General features: G+C 39.9%; 1 protein-coding gene across 1 annotated transcript; it reads left to right on the forward strand.

Moving 5' to 3' along the window:
* Positions 1 to 11,279: 11,279 nt before the first annotated feature.
* zgc:92275 (cholesterol 7-desaturase nvd) lies at positions 11,280 to 18,825 on the forward strand. The gene is made up of 7 exons (XM_067485302.1): positions 11,280 to 12,558; positions 15,581 to 15,769; positions 16,362 to 16,540; positions 16,838 to 16,963; positions 17,209 to 17,328; positions 17,464 to 17,640; positions 18,550 to 18,825. Exons 1-7 carry the CDS (start codon positions 12,159 to 12,161, stop codon positions 18,709 to 18,711), a joined length of 1,353 nt encoding a protein of 450 aa, XP_067341403.1. The 5' UTR covers positions 11,280 to 12,158; the 3' UTR covers positions 18,712 to 18,825.
* The last annotated feature ends 384 nt before the right edge of the window (positions 18,826 to 19,209 follow it).

Raw genomic sequence — 19,209 nt, forward strand, 5'->3', positions numbered from 1 at the left:
GTGCTTTCACTAGTTGTTTAATATTTTAAAAAACTACACATGTTACAGTGTTGCCTGTTGCTTCTACAACTTTCAGAGCTGCAGATTCGGCGATGGCTGCAGCAGGTGCAGCGGCTGGCTTTCAGCAATCACACGCATTTTCTGCAGGAAATGCCCATTCTAGTTTTATTACTATTATTCCGTATTCTTCCGCCAATTTTTCGGCGTGCTAAAACTCCTAAGTGCTAACAGCTGTAAACATGGTTCCAACTGTAACATGTTAAGCATGGTTGGGAGAGGTGTGCTATTATCCTGTGTGCTGATAGCTAATGTACTGTAATTATTATGAATATTAATATGAATTTTTTTTTGAATGGAAAGTCTATGGAAGTGATGTTCAAACTGCAATATCTCGAAAACTACACATGGTAGCATGATGCTGCTTTGTGGGATGCTGTCCCATAATGAAATGCTTCACATGTTACAGCGTGGACTCTATAGCGCCACCGTGTGGTCAGATATCAGCATGTTTTTGTGCGTTTTTTGACATGCTACTACTCCTACACGCTTACAGCTAGAAACATGGTTCCAACTGTAATATGTTAAGTACAGTTAGGAGAGTTGATGTATTACTCTGTGGGCTGACAGCTGATGTACAATAATTGTTATGAATATTTGTATGATTTGTTTTTTGCATTGCCGTCTATGAGAGGAATCTTAATACTGCAATATCTCAAAAACTACACATGGTAGCATGATGCAGCTTTGTCTAGTACTGTCCCATGATGAACAGCTTCATATGTTACAGCGTGGGCTCTATAGCGCCACCGTGTGGTCAGATATCAGCATGTTTATGTTAGTTGTTTTCAAGTGCTACTACTCCTACACGCTTACAGATAGAAACATGGTTCCAACTGTAATATGTTAAGTACAGTTAGGAGAGATGACGTATTACTCTGTGGGCTGACAGCTGATGTACAATAATTATTATGAAAATTTGTATGATTTCTTTTTTGCCGTCTATGAGAGCAATCTTAACACGGCTATATCTCGGAAACTATACGTGATATTGTTATGAAACTTTCAGGAAAGCTGCCCAACGATGAAATGCTTCACATGTTACAGTGTGGGCTCTCTAGCGCCACCGTGTGGTCAGTTATTTAACTCGTTTTTTAACTCCTAAAATTTTTATTTTTTTTTCTGATTTCACTTCTATGTTGTACAGGGCCTTTAGTGGTGAATAGCAATTGAAAACTTCTTCTATTGTTTCATGTGCTTTCACTAGTTGTTCAATATTTTAAAATACTACACATGCTACAGTGTTGCCTGTCGCTTCTACAACTTTCAGAGCTGCAGATTCGGCGATGGCTGCAGCAGGTGCAGCGGCTGGCTTTCAGCAATCACACGCATTTTCTGCAGGAAATGCCCATTCTAGTTTTTCTTTGGTCCTGCTTTCTGGATTATGTGTCCTGAGAGCAATTACTACTGTTTCCATATTTATTTATTTAATGTTCAAAAGTGTTTGATTTAATGAATTAATGTACCCATATTTTATCAGCTAAACAAGTTGTGCTGTAAGATTACTAATTGTTAAGGCCGACGTTGTCAGGGATGACACAGTTGTCTCCCGTAAAAGAAACTTGGAAAAAGTATTTCCAAAACTGTACTGAATGATTTTTTTATTCCAGGAGTCTGAATTCCAGGAGATTTTCCTGTGTGTTGCGTTGATGATAACACTACCATGGCTTCATGCAGTGTTGGTATCATGACCAGGTGGTTCTATACTTGCAACAGAAAACAAAGCATCTGACACCAAACGCAAGCAGAACTTAGCTGAGCTCTGAAGTTACTGTACCATGCAGTAGAAAAGTGCTGATAGGTTAGGTTAGGATGTGTGGTCAGCATTAACTCCATTGTAGATACTTCATTTTTTTTATTCACCACAAAACAAAACATAACAGCATAACAACATTGTGAGATACGACAAAAAGACAAGACATGTGTTACCTATGTACAGTGTATGTTTGCTTGTAAAAATCCATTGGGGTTGGAGAAGTGAGTAGTGGTAGTGAGGGGGAAAAGGAAAGTTATTACTACTACTACTACTACTACTAATAATAATAATAATAATAATAATAACTATAATCATAATCAATTACTACTGCTAATAATAATAATAATGATGGATATTAATAGGAGTGATGGTATTTATTTAGCTGTGTGTGTGTGGAGATGTGCTTGGTTTCAGTCCCAGGCATTTTGTTTAAGTTGAAATGTTCTAGAAATGAGTTCCAAGCTTCATCGAAGATTGCTGTTTTGTTTTTGTATGTAGCTGATGTTTTCTCTATGGTTATGGGATCTGTGAGAAGATTTGTCAAGTGACTGATATGTAGTGAGCTTTTAGATTTCCAGTTTTGAAAGATTATTTTCTTGGTGATTGTTAAAGAGATGAGTACTGGGTTTTTATATTTAACTTGGAGATGATCAACTTCTGAGATGTGGGGATTCTGCAGCTCATGATAGAGGACAGTGTCTCTGTCACCACTACCCAGAAAGAAAGCACTGGGTTGCAGGCCCAAGTGGCGTGGAAGTAATCGTCAGTGCTACCTGAGGTGCATTGTGAGCAGGTATCTGTGTTGGTTAAGCCCATTTTAAACATTTTGCTTTGAAGGATGTGAGTTCTGTGAACGGTCTTGTATTGTATAAGTTGTAAGTTTGTGTTGCTAGTCATGGAGAAGGTGTTGTTACAGATTTCTATCCAAAAGTCAATAAATTTTTCTATTGGGACTGTTATTATATATTCTTTGTTTGCTATAATAGAGTTTCTTTGACTTTTTTTATTATCTCATCAGTTAGTGTAGGAGGCTGCAGTGGGCTGTTAGTTATTTTCATTCTTGATTTAATTAGGAATTTTCATTGTTGGTATTTAGGTTTTAAATGATAGAAAATGGTTATTCTCAAGTAGGTGGTGAAGGTGAGTGATTCCTTTGTGCTGCCATGCTGGAAAGTGAATTGGGGTGTTGTGGAATTGAAAGTCTGGGTTGCGTCATATTGGGGTATGTTTACAGGGTGCTAGTGTTCATTTTATGATCTTTGCACCAGGCTGTCAGAGTTAAGGAGATGGTTATTTTCTTTAAATAGTTCATTTTTTACTGATTGTGGCATTAAAACGAGATCTGAAACTGATATGGGTTCACACTGAATCTGTTCTAGTTCAATTCATGAGTTGTTTTAATTATCCTTTGGAATCCATTTAAGTAGGTGTTGCAATTGTGTTGCTAGGAAGTAGTGTTGGAAATTAGGTTCTTCAAAGCCTTGTGATTTTTTTCTTTTGACAGTGAGATTCTAGGTTTCTTGTTTTTCCAGTAAAAGTGAGGTGTTAGTGAGCCAAGTGATATACTGTCTTCGCAAAGAGTGGAACCTTTTCTATGCTAGACACTTAGCTAACACGTGAGTGTGAAGTCCTCCAATACGCACAAGGCCTAACTTTTCTTGGATGTTTAATTAAGGTGCACTTTTCTTTTTTTTTTTCTTTATCTTACTCACTGCAATGACAATGGGCATTAAAATAAAATAACATACATCTTACAGGTACAATTCAAGGTTTCAAAATTGAAATAGAAATACGCTGAGTCACAATAGCAATGATCACCACAATTTACTATAGCTCTGAATTAACGATTTTGAAGCAAAATAATAATGCAGCAACCCTATTATGTTTACAGCATGAATAAGGGTAATAAACAAAATACTTACGAACAAATAATGACCAAGGCTACAACGTTATAAAGAAGATTAGCAGCAGGCGATCACTCACACTCTGTCCTCTACCATCCTTTAGTAACTCTCAGGGGAATTCCAGTTTCTAAACCTACTGCTGCTAGCTGACCAGAAGGGGGGACTGCTGTACACAAAACTCTATGCATGAAACTATTTTTAGCAGTTTTTAACAGTTGTAAATGCACTCAGAGGGAAGAACCAGTGATTTGAACCTAATATCTGTGGGAGCTGTGGGGCTCATTGAGAACAAATGGTTGATTTGTAGTAATTCATCCAATGAGTGAAATTGGAAGGTTCGTCCAGCATCTGAGATCGTCTTTAAAAGCTCTGATTTCAAAGCTCAGACAGCCTTGGGGAAATGGTAATGCCTAAATATTTAATGTTGCCAATATGAAATGGAAGGAAGGGTTCCTGTGCTGCAGAATCCTAGGTATCTCCAGAGAGTGAAAGTATTTTTGTATTTGTTCTAATTTAATGTATAATTTGAGATTAGGGAATTTTCATTAATAATATTAAATGTTTCCCTTAGTGAGCTTTAGGGGTCCTGTAAGTGTAGTAATATGTCATTGCATAAAGACTCATTTTGTGATGTGCATTTGTGTCCTGAATTCCTTTAATTCTGACATTTTGACGTATGGCTGCTGCTAGTGGTTCTATAAAGATGGCAAACAGAGAAAGAGAGAGTACTGTTTCCATATTTAAATTTAACACTTTTCTGTCTTTTCAAATATTTAACAAATTTGTATTCTGTATTTTCCAGTGTGTGCATCAACGGATGTGGTTTTCTTTCTTTATTATTAATTATTCATAATATTAGTTATTCATTAATTATTCAATCATCCTTTGGTTTCAGGATAATTTATACTCTTTACATCAGGATGGACATCAGGACTTGAAATAATTGAAGTAAATTTGAGTTGCCATACTTTTCGAAATTTCCTACAAATAAAACAGGCTTGACTACAAATTACTGCCACAGTAAAACAATACTTTTTACCTTTATTTAGAGTAGTTTAACTGAGAGGCTATCTCTTTTTTGCAGGATCAGCCTGACCTATGACCTATGGCTGCTGAAAAGCTTCAGAAGAGCAGCTGGGGTTGGGGTCTTGCTCAAGGACATCACATTGGTGGAGGGGCAAGGGCGGATCTTCAGAAAATGTTCTCACTTAAACAAACACACAAAGTGTCCACATAGACTCATTGATGAACTGATTAGAATTAGAGTCTGGAGAGACATGTAAAGTCCACTTAGATTGGTTGGTCAACAGAGGCACACAACCACAATGGAGTAATAATAGTTACAAATGTTTTAAGGTAGACATTTGTCAAAAAAACAAGGGATATGCTGTGTTTAATTAACCCAATACAATTAAGTAAGATTGTCCCATAGTATTTAGACGCTCAAAAGTTTGTAAGAAGCATCGGTGCTGAAATGGGTCACAAAACATGGGAATTTCCCAAAGGAAGAAGTTTAAGTCCAATGTGAACCTGCTTTTCCTTTTATTACATTTCACATCACAGCAACTGGAACAGCCAGTTAATACAGCAACCCTATGTCTATGTCTCAAAATTCGACAATTACTGGTAACAGACCTGTATACATGTATATATTATGTGTCACAACATCACAATAAAACATCCTGCATAAGTACAATGAGTACATTTTATCATTACAACTAGACAAAACATAAGCATTAAATTTATTCATGCTTGATTTTCCCAAGCTATAAAACAGAAGACATCTGAGGTACAAATTCACAGAGATTCAATATACATCGTCATAACATTGTATTGGAAATTCTGGCATTGCTTTTTTTGTGTTACATAGACATCACTGGGATATAGAGCTAAGCATAGATTAGTAAATACAACAAGCACATTTACACACCCCTCTTGGAACTTCAGTTTCATCTACATAAATGTTCTCATCAAAAGACCCTTTAGGAGCACTGCAATTCCCTCTGAAATGTGGTGAGGTGTCATGTTCAACTCCCACCTTCACTGGTGAAACAAACCTCACTTGCATGCATGTTCCTGTCCAGTTCTGGGGTAGAGTCTGTTGTGGTACTTCTCCACAGATCCACCAGATGTCTGTCATAGCCCCAGTTCAAATGGTCGTGTAGGTTGTGCATGTGCAGCCTGCTTTTGTATATGTGTGCGTCCAGTGTTGTGTGTAGCACAGATCATGCATGACTGACAAAAAAATTTGTGCATAGGAAGTAAACCGCTTATGTAAACCAATGTTTTGTAAGTCCCAAGACCATCCCCCCTTTTTGACAATTGGTCAAACCCATGTGTCAGTTTAGCAAAATGAGGGAAGAAGTGCTTAGGAGGACTGGGTTTGTCATCAGGGCCTCGCCAAACATCCTCCTTGAACACAGCACCACAAGCTGTCCAATGTTGTCTCTCCTGTGGAGTAGAGAAAGATTGCAGAGCAGTGAGTGAAACAGGTGGAGAGTTAACAGAATCATCACGGGAAAGTGTGCACTCTTGAGGAAGTGGCAAGCTAGCTGCAGCCTTAGCAGCAGCAGCAGCCCTACTATACTATTTCTTTGAGAAATACGGTCAAAGCTGTTAGTGTGAGCAGCACCATTACAGACAGCAAAAGCTTTTGGAAAGAGAAAAGCATCTAAAAGTGCTGCAACCTTATCATGGTGCATAATGGATTTCCAATCAGAATTGAGAAAATTCCTATGTCGCCACAGGGCACCAAAATCATGTGTGACACCAAAAGCATTTATTGTGACTTTTTTATCTTTTGCCAGTTTAGTTCAGCTGCCTGGGTTGAGTAATGAGATTGTAAGGGACCTGAGGTTAACACTTCATGTTCAGAACAAACTGCATAAACCACATATGCTACACCAGTATTCAAATCTCTGAATGCAAAACCGTCTGCAAACAGAATAAGATCAGGGTTAGGAAGCAGTGTTTCCTAGAGATCAGGTTTAGGTGTACAAACCTGTTGAAGACAGGCAACACAGTTATGTGGTTCCCCATCATCAGAAGTAGGCAAAAGTGTGGCAGGATTAAACACAGTGCATCGAATAAGGGAAACAGCGTATGGAACAAGTAAAGTGAGATCAGAATACCCCACAATATCACGTGATGCAAGCACTGCTTTTCCCCCTGCTGCTACAGCTCTCAAACACGGAGGAAGACCTGCAGCAACTGGATCAAGAAAATTAAGCTACAGGTCAAGGTCTGTCACCATGTTGTAAGAGAACAGAAGTCATACTGCTGTTTTTTTTTTTTTGTCAACAGTTTGCACAAAAGGCTGTGAAGGTTCAGGCAGACCAAGAGTGGGAGCAGACTGCAAGATAAGTTTCATATCAACAAAAGCCTTATCAACTTGCAGAGTCCAGGTGACTGTGTCATGTGGTTTCAGTGATTTACCATGAATCAATGAACGGAGAGGAGCTTTTTTAATAAAACAGCCTTAAGTAGCTCATTCATTTGATTCTGACTTAGCTAATGAAATGTGAGAAACCGCTTTTGAAACAACTGTTTTGTTCCTCAATCAGAGAGACAGACAGTGCACATCTGTGATTAGACCAATACAAAAACTTCACTGATTCCCATCTTTGTTTGTAAGGAACATTAGGGCCATGTGAAACATGCGCTGTGCAATGACATGAAATCTGTGCACACAGATAAACAGATAAACAGGGAAACAGAGAATGTGCACGTGAAAGTAACTCTACAGACAAGACAGACTGCAGCTTCCATTTATACACGTGTAACAAAGAATTAGGATTGTAATTCACCGTGGTGTGTGTTTGCAAATCCAAATTACTACACACTTGTATTCACTCTGATGTCGACATCAAACAAATCCCAAGTCTAATCATTACATCACGTCCTAATAAATTGAAGAGGCATAATTTTGACAACACGAATGCATGTTTGGAAGAACGATCTTGAGAATTAGCACAAGACAATGGCTGAGTCAAATGCTCTTTTTGTGGTTTACCAGAAACACCTACACTATACACATAGTTACACTCATCTTTAAAGGTGTTTTAAGTTCAGTTGCTTTTAATACTGACATAGTTGTTCCAGTGTCAACCAGAAATGTCACCTCTTGACCATTTACTTTCAATGTGTATTCTGGAAATTTACACTCTCTCTCAGCATACTGAACATAGGTTTCTACAGGTGATTTAAACTTCCAGATAGTGAACACACTGCTCAATCAATTCTATATCTATTTCAGTGTGTGTGTGCTTTGTCAAGCAGTTTTCATTATCAGTGTATGTCTGCGCAAGCATTTCTTCATTGCAGTTAGCGAGCAAATCATTGTATGTGTGTGTAAGCATGTCTTCATTGCAGTTAGCGAGTAAATCATTGTATATGTGTGTAAGCATGTCTTCATTGCAATGTATATCAGTGTGTGCTTCACCTCCCTCCTTTTGACTGGACCCCTGCAACTGTCCCGTGGCACCAGCTTTTCCACCTCCCGTCACTTTGCCACTGGCGATGGCTTCTCAGGACAGTCTCTGGGCCTGTGGCTTCTTTGATGGCAATAAGGACACTCTGCATTCCCAGATGGACAGTATCTCTTCCAATGTCCTCTCTGTCCACAATTATGGCACTCATCACCAGCTACAGGGCGTCTGCCCCGTAGAGCTCCTCGCCCCCTGCCTCTCCAGCTCACACAATATTCACCATGGCCTCTCCACTCTGACACCATGTTTAGCAGTGTTACAGTTGCCAGGTGGAGTTCTCGTTGCCTCTTCTCCTCCCTGCGCTTCTTCTTCTTTTAAGACTGAGTCTGAGCATGTATGGCATGTCTTCTGACTTCTTCCAATCTCGCATCTTCATCTACAACAATGCAGGTCTTGCGAACCCCTGCAGCAGTCTCAGGCAAAAGTCATTTCACAAAGTGACTTCTGAGGTGTGTTTCCCATGATCCAGGAGAATTACCCAAGTCTGCTGGGTGTTCAGTACCGCTGTGAGTATCAAACACATTTGTCAGGCGGTGTAGATAATCATCAACAGTCTCATCTTCACGTTGTTTACAAGCTATTATTTTTATCATATCACTTTTTACCGGTAACTTGAGTTTAAATTCTTCTGCCAGATTGTTTACAGCCTCCCTGTATGCAGCATTGTCGGCGTGGTCCCACTCTGGGTTCTTGCATCTGCACTCGGCCTGTGGCAGCTTCGCCATGACCTTCTGCAGATTTGATGGTTTTGCCTTCATTGCCAAGAGCCGTCTTAATTCTGCTCCAGTGGGTTTAAATTCTCTGCAGAACGTTTGACGTTCCTCAGCAAAAATAGCACCAGAGTCAGCTGGATTAGGCAGGTGACACAGCCAGCTGCACAGACATCTTCATCAGTCCAAGCCCTGAAGACCAGCTGCGGGCCCTCTGGGCCAGCCACTTTGATCCTAGGTGCATTAAATTCTGCTTGTTGAGGCTCATCTTTCAGTGATCTGGTCTGCTTTCGGCCCAACGAACCAGATGATCCAGAAGGGGGTAAAGATGATGGGGTCCAATCAGGTTCTGGATGCTGTCCTCCATCTGCTCCTTGAACTGGTGGTGGTGGAACTGACGGGCAGGATTCCAATTTGGCATCCAGTTTCAGCCCTGTAATGTCTGGATAGGGAGAAGACACACTGGGAGTATATGGTGCTCGTATATGTGTTTTTGATTGTTCTACTGCAGCATTGTCTGTTCTGTGTGGTGCAGTAGTCATGAGCTTTAGCACTTGTTTTCTTTCTCTATTCTCTACTTCAGTTTTCCACATACTCAAACATTCTTTATGCAAATCACACATCTGTATATCTTTCTGTGACACTCTCTTTTTAACCTTCAGTTTCTTTTCTTGTCTTAACAGTTTTTCTTCTAATTTTATGATTTTAATTTTTACTAAAGGAGCCACCTTGAGGAAAGCCAAAATCCTCAATCCAAATTTTCAGAGATGTAAGGCTTTGGTCACCATACTTGGTTTTCATACTCTAAACAATCGTACCTTGAGGGTCCCATTGCCCTTTACTTCTCACATTCCCCATGGGAAGCTCGTGCACGGCTCAGGGTGAGGATTCCTGACCCCGTTGGCCCCTTTCGTCCAACTTGGTTGTTGCCTTTATTCTCTCCAACTAACTAGGAGTTTGACGATGGCTACTACAAGGAATTACGTGTTGAGCCCTCCGTCTCTCGCTTATTCTTGCAGCGGAGGTTGAGGCTGGAGTCCTCTTGATCCTGTTCGTGACGCCAAAATTGTCGTGGACAAATTAGACAATTACTGGTAACAGACACCTCGACTGTAATCACTAAAGAAGCATCCACATGCAGGATGTCTTTGAGGGTTTTATTGTCTTGCAGGAGAGAAGTGCACCAACAGAGTTTCAAGCCTCTATCCAGTGGAGTTCTGAGGACTTAACATGTCAAACATGAATTTATATCCTTCTGTTGCTAGGCAGAAAACTCTTTGCTCCCTCCAGCTGTCTCCTTTTATGGTTATCATTTACCACAAATGTTAGGAATCAGGTGTAACTTGGAGACAACTCTGTGTGGTTAGTCTACCATATAACTGACCTTGAGCACTTCTGCAGACACTTATCAGAACTAAAACATGTTTATCAAGTGTCACAACATCCTGCACCTTTGTGACATTTTGGAAAGGATGTGGTCTCTCATAAACTCTAGCACAAAAGATAATACATAAAATGATACCAACATATTTCAAGCAGCAGCAGCACTATACAAGTGCTGAGCTATTTTAGAGGTTTTACCTTATCTCAAACCACATGTTCTTCTAAGAATCAGTCCCCATTTTCTAAGAATCAGCAGCAGCTTCACTTTACTACCGAGCCATCTCTTTTCCCTGTGTTCCCTCTTGTAATATGTTCATATCTCTGCTCTGTGTAGGCCATATTCAGCTATAATACTCTAATGTCCTAGAACGGAGATTCTTCACTGTTAAAACTAGAAATGATGATGTGTGATTTGTTGATGTTGTAAAACAAAAAGGTGTAAGAGGCAGACGAAAAACATGCAGGAAACACAGATCAGAGTCAGGGTATATACAGTCCCCTAGGTGCATTAATGTCCTCCACTATTTTCAGTACAACCACTTGGGTGGTGGAAAAGGGTAAAAACTTTGAGGAGGCTGGTGTTTTTAAATTTGTTATATAATATTATCTTCATTTACAAACAACACACATCATATATTTAAAAGATGGGATATGTAAAAACAGAGAAATGGGCAGGTTCATACTTTGACAGTGGTTTGACAAATGAGCAAACAGATGAAGCAGTTTAACCCAACCAGATCTAATGTAGATGTGAGGTTGGCTCAAGTCACTGCCCATGTACGCTTTGCTTAAGTGAGAGTGAGAATTAAAAGCAGTTTAAAAGTAGCCTGGGACTAAAGAATGGTCTCACCTATCATTTTTTTAAAACCATATTTTAATTTAACAGGACCCCTCACCAACCATTTGGGGATTAAGCATCCTCATAACTTTACAGAGCACTGATGATAAAAGACCACAAGAGGGTGTCTGCAGCCTCTGATTCAGGTCTGCTGCCTAACAAACAGTAACAGTTACTCGTAACACACTGTTACTTGTTAACCTGTGTATTACACCTTGGGGATGAACTAGAAAACCAGCATCAGATTGAATTTATTAACATTCTTGTGGCTGAATGGGAGCAAATTTCACCGAACAGATTAGATAAAATGTTGCAAAAACTAGAGGGATGCAAGCAGTTCAATGCCATTAGTTTTGAAATGTCCACCTATCTCCTATCTTACATACTAATGTTAGATAGCAGTGCTATGTAGCAAGATTGTTTAATGTTTACTAAATGTAATTACAATTAGCAAAAAACAAAAAATTTAAATTAGTGGCACCGTTCAGCTGGAAACCCCACTGTGTGCAGTCAGTGATTAACATTGCTCTTCAGAAAGGAATAGCAGCAACTATATGATTAACAACCTACAATATACAATTATGTATAAACTGAGTCCAGGACTCAGTGACAATTGTTGATCTTGAGTTGAATTGCATTAATAAAAGGGGATGACGTTCATTTTAAGTATTTTTTCTGCAGCCTTTGCGTTAGAACATCTGTTGCTGCACAGCTTGCACTTATGTAGTCTGATAGCAGTCGTGTTTCCGTGCAACACGTCATGAGCACCCTACCTGGAATCGGGCTGGATAATTTTAGTGCTTTTACTTTGAAAATACTCGTCTCACTTGCGCTCGGTCAAACGTGTTGTAATGTAATCTAGTAATCTCGTCTCCAAGACGGCCGCGCCAAACGTGTCGCTCCTGGGAGACACATAAAGACAAACCGTCTGATGCCTGTTGGGAACTATAGTGTGCATGTGAGCGGGGACACCGTCTCACTCCAGACCGAGACAGCAGTCCACCAGTACGCACTGAACACAGGATGGACAATCAGAGCATGTCCACTAAGAAGGCAGTTGCTGTCATTGGGCCGGGACTAGCTGCAATGCTTTTCATTCTAGTTAGACATCAGCTGGACTCAGTAGACACCGGGTTCTTCATATGGACAGGAACGGGGCTGCTCGGTTGCATCGTCACAGGAGTTTCCCTCCTCGCCATGGGCTGGTTGTACAGGCTGCTCTTCTATCCCCTGGTGCTCCTGAGGACGCCGGAAGACGTAGGGTACATCACCGTGGGCGGTCGGTCCAAAGCTCAGGCTGCAAACGACGTCCGACGCAGGAGGAAGATCGGAGAGCTGCCCCCGGTATATCCAAACGGCTGGTACCGAGTGCTGGACTCACACATGCTGGACAGGGGCGAAGTCAAAAATGTCTCTGCTTTAGGTATGATACGTTTGCAGGCGACTTAAAAAAAGTATCTCAAAAGTTAGTGGCCAGACAAAACTAGACAAACAGACAAAGGACAAGGACAATTTAATTTGGAAAAACAGATATGTGTAAGTGTAACACAACATTCATATGTGTCCGCCCCAAAAGACAATCCCCCACACTCAGATCACTTCACATACCTCAGCAGTGGCACAGGTGGTGAAGATGCTGAGCCCTACACCCAAGCTCCAGCAGTCATCAGTATGCTGAGGGTATAAAGTGGTGGTGTGCTGAAGCAGGTGATGTTAGGATTGCACACTTGATCTATTTACACACAGAAAGTTTAAATTAGTAGATACATTCGAAGTTTGGAGTAACACAAGTTAGCAGATTGGCACCAGCTTTGCTGTGACTTTCCCTGTTTAGGAGGCAGAAGATGCTGTTCTTGACTTTGTAGAATTGGATTTGGGTTTTATTGGCACGGTTTAGCAGACAGTGTAAATGTTCCCGAGGAAGGCGAAGGGCCTTCCTGGTCTCACAGTGTGAATACTAAGGAGAATAAACAGTTGGATCGTGAGCTGGAAAGTATTGAAATATGTCCCACAAATCAGGTACATAACATAGCAGGTGAGATATGTTTATATGAATTACTACCTACTACTTACTGTACTTTACAGGTGGATGACATACTGTATTATAATGTTGTGACAATTACACCTTATACAATGTAGAGAAAATCAGTGCCTTGACAGAAAATTAATCTGCCATCATGTTGAAATTGATGAATTGCTTCAGTAATGTTTCCTGGCAAAAATGTCAAACATTTCTTAATTCCAGTTTCTCAACCAGGTGAATTACTTTCTTTCATGTCACTGCAACAACTTTGGGAATTTCTCTGTTGAATAGTTGCAACCTGAGATGCCTCGCCTCTAATCAGGAATAACACGTGTCATTTCTTCAGGCTTTACTTTTCTCTGCCGGCCTTTCAAGATCCCTGTCTCTGTTGTCTCAGGCAGCAGTTTAGAGAGGCTTGTTGCCAGGATAGAGACAAACGCATACAGTATAGTTTTGTGGTATTCAAAGACACAATGGACTGCTGGTTTTGTTACACTACTGTACACATTAGGCTGCTAAGCAATGCTAACGTTCAGAATAAAGCTTCGTTGTTTAAGGGCAAACAAGCTTTAAATGACTTGTATTGTGTACGGATGCTGTGGTTTCTAAGATGTACTAAAGTACGACATAATGGCAGTAAAGCTGCGGATAACACTGCTTTTCATTAGCAATTCATCTGCAGATTTTTAATCTATTAACTGACTCATTAGAACTGAGACAATAAAAGCTGACCTGTCTTAATTAGTGTTGATTAGGCTCTGACAGCAGGTCCCGCATCAGCACCACAGTATCACAATCAAGCTTTTCATATGTCGCATTTGTGCCTCTGTGCAGCTTGATGTGTGGCAACTCTGTTACAAAGTTGAAAATGATTTCGTGCTGACATGTGATTTACTTAGAAATATTTACATTGAGGCACATCATCCAATGCGGTCACATGTTTCACATTCTAGATTTGTTTTTTCCACGTTGGTTTGTGTCAGGACTGTTTGATCCGGTTTGAGTTTGCGATCAAAAAGTGTTCAAAGAGCATGTGGTGCTTTTATGTTTCTGTCACATCACCTGTCATAAATAAATAAACAGAGTATGAAAGGTTTTATACTTGAAAAAGACATCAATCAATACAACAAGACACCTGCTCTTGAATAGAGAATCGGTGCACAGTTTGACCTAATTATTTCTTATACCAATTATATATTATACCAACTATTTCAACGCGTCAGTCATTTATTCTATAATAGTTTATACAATAAATGTTATAGAAGTACAAAATGTCCAATACAAGTTGTCACAGTCCGAAGTCACGTTTTCATGACATTGGTTTTGCTGCATAAAAAATGCACCAAACCAAAACATTTAACACAAACAGTTTTTGTTGTTTTTTCTTGATAAATGACTCAAATAATTTGCAAGATAGTATATCAGCTAATCATGTTATAACGTAATCTTGGGGCGTCAATCTAAACCTTAATATCCACTTCCAAATTTTAAACTAACATTAACTTTATTGCTAACTTTGTTGATCACAGATTTTAATTTGACTGTTGAGCTGCTCTGGATCTGAGATATTTTACTGTAAGCAATCATGCAGCAGGTTGCTAATGCTCGTACATGCAGTGTGGGAGCCATTTAAGTGTGATGCATTTCAGCCGTTGCCAAAGTCGGGATCAGAGTCGGCATCCTGCTGTGAATGACCGCAGTGTCTCCCTCCTTATTTTCTCTGTAGTCATCCATTTACATCATAGATTAAATTCTGCCTAGTGTGTCTTTTCCCATGTGCTGCTCTCACAGTTCTGCTGCACAGCGGTCTGCAGACAGCCGTGCAGTGCTGTGTCACCCCTCATTTGGATTTCTGAGAATTTTACTGGGAAGTAACCTGACTAGATGCTGCTCGACCTTGCACAGCAGTAGCTCTTTTAACCCCGGTCCCCCAGGCTGCACTAATCTGGGAGCAAGCTAAGAACTGTAGGTCAGCCAAAAGTCAAAGGCGAGTACTGTGGATATTGTGGGTACAGATCTCCAGATGTAGTGTCTGTCCACGTTCAGTCTTTAATGCTTATTCAGGTTACTTCCCAGTAAAATCCTCAGTCTGACGCATCCACTTATAAGCAAATTTACGACTTGCTTCAGATTTGACTAAAATGTTGCTTATGGTTGGGACGTGATTATTGCTGCTCTTATTCATTTATACACAAAAATATTGTCAGTGCAGACAGACGCCACAACATCTGAACAAATGGATGATGATTTGGGGATTATTTTCTGTTGAATTGTAGGAAATGTACCATGATTTTCAAGCAAGTTCTCGCTTCCCCTTAAATTCGCAAATTGTATTTGACATTACTGTCACCTTCTATATTCATTAAGCTGGCTCATTTAATTACACTTTTTAAGAACCTTCTCTGTAAATTGAACATCCTAGGTGAGCAGTTGGCAGTGTTTCGAGGCCAGGATGGAAAGGCCTACGTGCTGGATGGTTACTGCCCTCACCTGGGTGCTCACCTGGCTGTGGGAGGACGAGTTGTAGGAAACTGCATAGAGTGCCCATTTCATGGATGGCATTTTCAGGGAAACAACGGCAAGTGTGTGAAGATACCCTATGCAGAAAAAGGTATGAATGTGACTTTTATTCTGCTATATTGCCAGTGCTACGGTACTTTGATTGGGTAAATACTATAAAGAAATGTCAGAAGTCAAAAGGCTCGTATTTATTTCATTCATTATTTCATTGTCTAAAAATGCAAATGATTGAACCCCACCAGTAAAATATACAAATAGTCCTGAAGGTGGTGCTACAGCATAGCATGTGTTAATTTCCAAAGGTAACATTTAGCTCTGAACATGCTAAAGATTTCTAAAATATTTTGTCAAGTAATGAAAATTTATATTTATATTATATTACTTTTACAAATGAGGTGTCTCAAAACATATGCAGATTCATAACCTGGGGACCATTTATATTTACCAAACATTTATCAAAAATCTGGGCATTAGTTTGTACAAAGGTGATCATTTGAAATGAGATTGGTGCCAAAAGGGAAGTACAATAGACCAAAATACAATAGACCAGCATTAGTTGTTGTTGATATGACTTGGTATCTACTGTTGGGACTGAATAGTGGGTTGACAAAATAAAATGCTGTTGATGCTGATATGTACCTACAGAGGCTATGACTCAGAGTGATGTTGAATTTATCCTGCAGTGCCAGAGTTTGCTAAAGTGCGCTGCTGGCCCAACTGTGAAATCAACGGCCAAATCCTGATTTGGTTTCACTGTGATGGAGAAGATCCTCAGTGGAACGTCCCGGAGCAGCACGAAATTACAAAGGGCGAGTGGGTCTATCGTGGCAGAACTGAGCATTTTATTAATGCTCACATAGAGGTAGTTGTGTGTGTGTGTGTGTGTGTGTGTGTGTGTGTGTGTGTGTGTTCTATCAGGATGTTTGAGTCCATATCAAGATAATGATTAGTGTGGTACTTTGTTAGGTTATAAATAAAGACTGTAGTTCACCAGAGAACAAGGTGGAGAAATTACCACTAGTTTCCCCCAACTTTACTCCTGTAATTGTGCAAGAATTCAGGATCAAACCCCCCACACTGAATGAGATTTTTGGTGTCACTGCGTTTTTTTTAACCCAACCAGCACAATGTGACACGGTGTCATTTTCTTTCTCAAAAGGAGATTCCTGAAAATGCAGCAGACGTCGCTCACCTCGCTCATCTGCACACCCCGGGCATTCTCAGTGGAGTAGATCTGCGCTATACTAATAGCAACACCTGGAAATTTTTGCGACATGACTGGAAGGTTAAAGATTTTTGTTAAAAGCACCAAAACAAAATGGAATGTTGTCTTAAATATGAGCACACATATAAGCACACATGTGCTACACACATGAATTCAAAATCCAAGACAAAAATACAACAATATCCAATTTGTTCTAAGAAATATATGTGAACATTCCGAGGTTAATCACATTAAAGCTGTTGGATTGTATTTATACAAATGCAGAGTTTGTCTGCATGTGCAACTGTGGTGTGTGTTTGTTTCAGGTGCAATGGGCACCAGAATCAGAGCCTAACAAGCACTGTTCTCAGATGCTGGTGAAACACGCTCTAACTGTGTTTGGACACCACTGGCCTCTGCTGGATATTCACGTTGTGGCCAGACAGGTAGGAATGTAATTCGATGCTGGTCGTTATCGACTAGTGTCTTAACAGACTTGTCAGACTTTTGCTCGCGCTCACTAACTGTCCACAACACCACCAGCTGGTGCTAATGTTGTGGCTGTTGGGTGTGTGTTTCAGGTGGGTCCAGGTGTTGTGTTTCTGCTGTTCAACCACAGTTTCTTGGGTCGAGGTGTGATCATGCACTGCGTGACCCCGGTGGAGCCTCTGCTTCAGTGTGTCTCTCACATCATTTTCTATCAGTCCAACATCCCAGCCCTGGTGCCTAAATTCATCCTCAGAGCAGAGTGCACTCAGGTGAACAACACCTGTCGCTTCTAGTGTCACTGTCAGATCTGTCCACTCCCTTTAATGTTAATGAAAAGAAAATGTTTAAGCTCAACTAATCACTTTATATTAACGTTTCAGGGCCATTTTATAGTTGCTAATACTTTTTATACGTTTCAGCCTCGTGGACTTTGCCTGGAGTCTAACGCCAGCAGGGTGACAGACATGAATTATTTACAGCAACAAAACACCTGAAATGCATGAATAAAATGTTACATTTAAACCACTTATTTATCAGTACAGAACTGCTTAAATGTGAATAGATCAAGTCTGCCTTCTGTGTAATTTTGCCTCTTTGTTACCACCACAAGTAACACCACACAGTCACACAAAAGGTGTTAATAGTCCTCATTAAACTTGATAATTAGCTGCATGATGGAAGTGGAAAAAAATACTCCTTGATCTTACAGAATTAGTAGGAGCTAAAATGTTTACGCTTACATTAAACGATATATATGCAGATGATGATCGAGGGCAAAATAATTTGAATTTAAATAACCATCGCTTTGTCTCCATGTGGTGTTAACACACAGAGCCACCAGACGAAGCTTACTTTTAATAGATGCACTTTGCATGTGGACTGAAATGCCAAATCTCAGCAGCTGATGAACTGCAGAATGACATTTAATCACAGAAATGCCTGCCGACATGTTCTAATAATTTAATGCAGACTTAGGTTGTTCTATCAGGTAATATTTCATTGTCAGTCTGAAACTGCTCTTTATCATATATTCAGCTTGATTATGAGGTGCTCAGTAAAAACATGTTAGTATGGATTTGGTGTTAAGCAAACATAATTTAATCTATTAACTGAGTGTTTTCTTTGGCACAGGTTTTTGTAATGTTAGGTGACCTTGTCTTGTTTTCTTTTGCACCTAGTTTGAGCGGGATGTGATGATCTGGAACAATAAGAAGTACATCTCCCAGCCTCTTCTCGTGAAAGAAGATTCAGCCATCCTGAAGCACAGACGCTGGTTCAGTCAGTTCTACAGTGAGAACAGCCCACGGCTGCAATACCAGCGTGACACTTTTGACTTTTGATGGCCTGAATTACAGGAGAAGAGCTCAGCAGGCACCATGTCAGGTTATGGTTCACAATAATTAAAGGTATTAATTTAAGAAAAGAAAGAAGACCTGACTTCAGGGCTGAGCCTTTATTTTAAGGCACGAGCCTTAAGTCAAATGCGAGAACGTCCTTTTCTTGGTTTTGTTTAAGTTGCGGATGTGAGTCCAGCTTAAGCCAATGCCTGAAGTTGAGTGAATTCAGTTTTGATATTTGAAATTTCAATGCACTAATCATGAATGTAAGCAATAATACAATCATTAGTTTAATCGGAAATAAAGGTAATTACATAAACTGTGATTAAATAAACATAAAGTAAAAGTTGAAGTCTTGTACTCGAGTGACTGTTTTATCCATTTATTATAAGCCGCCTGACTCTACTGGAAAGCCTCCTTTTTCTGCAGTTTTTTCTCACAATGCTATGATGTGTTATCATTTTCGTTTTCATTTAGGTTTTATCCGCAGTGGAAAACATT

Source organism: Channa argus, chromosome 18, assembly GCF_033026475.1.
Source record: "Channa argus isolate prfri chromosome 18, Channa argus male v1.0, whole genome shotgun sequence".
NCBI lineage: Eukaryota > Metazoa > Chordata > Actinopteri > Anabantiformes > Channidae > Channa > Channa argus.

Coding starts and splice junctions, on each gene's coding strand:
- zgc:92275 (XM_067485302.1), top strand. CDS start 12,159: ATGGACAATCAGAGCATGTCCACTAAGAAGGCAGTTGCTGTCATTGGG. Junction 15,770..16,361: donor GATACCCTATGCAGAAAAAG/GTATGAATGTGA, acceptor TTTATCCTGCAG/TGCCAGAGTTTGCTAAAGTG. Junction 16,541..16,837: donor TTATTAATGCTCACATAGAG/GTAGTTGTGTGT, acceptor CTTTCTCAAAAG/GAGATTCCTGAAAATGCAGC.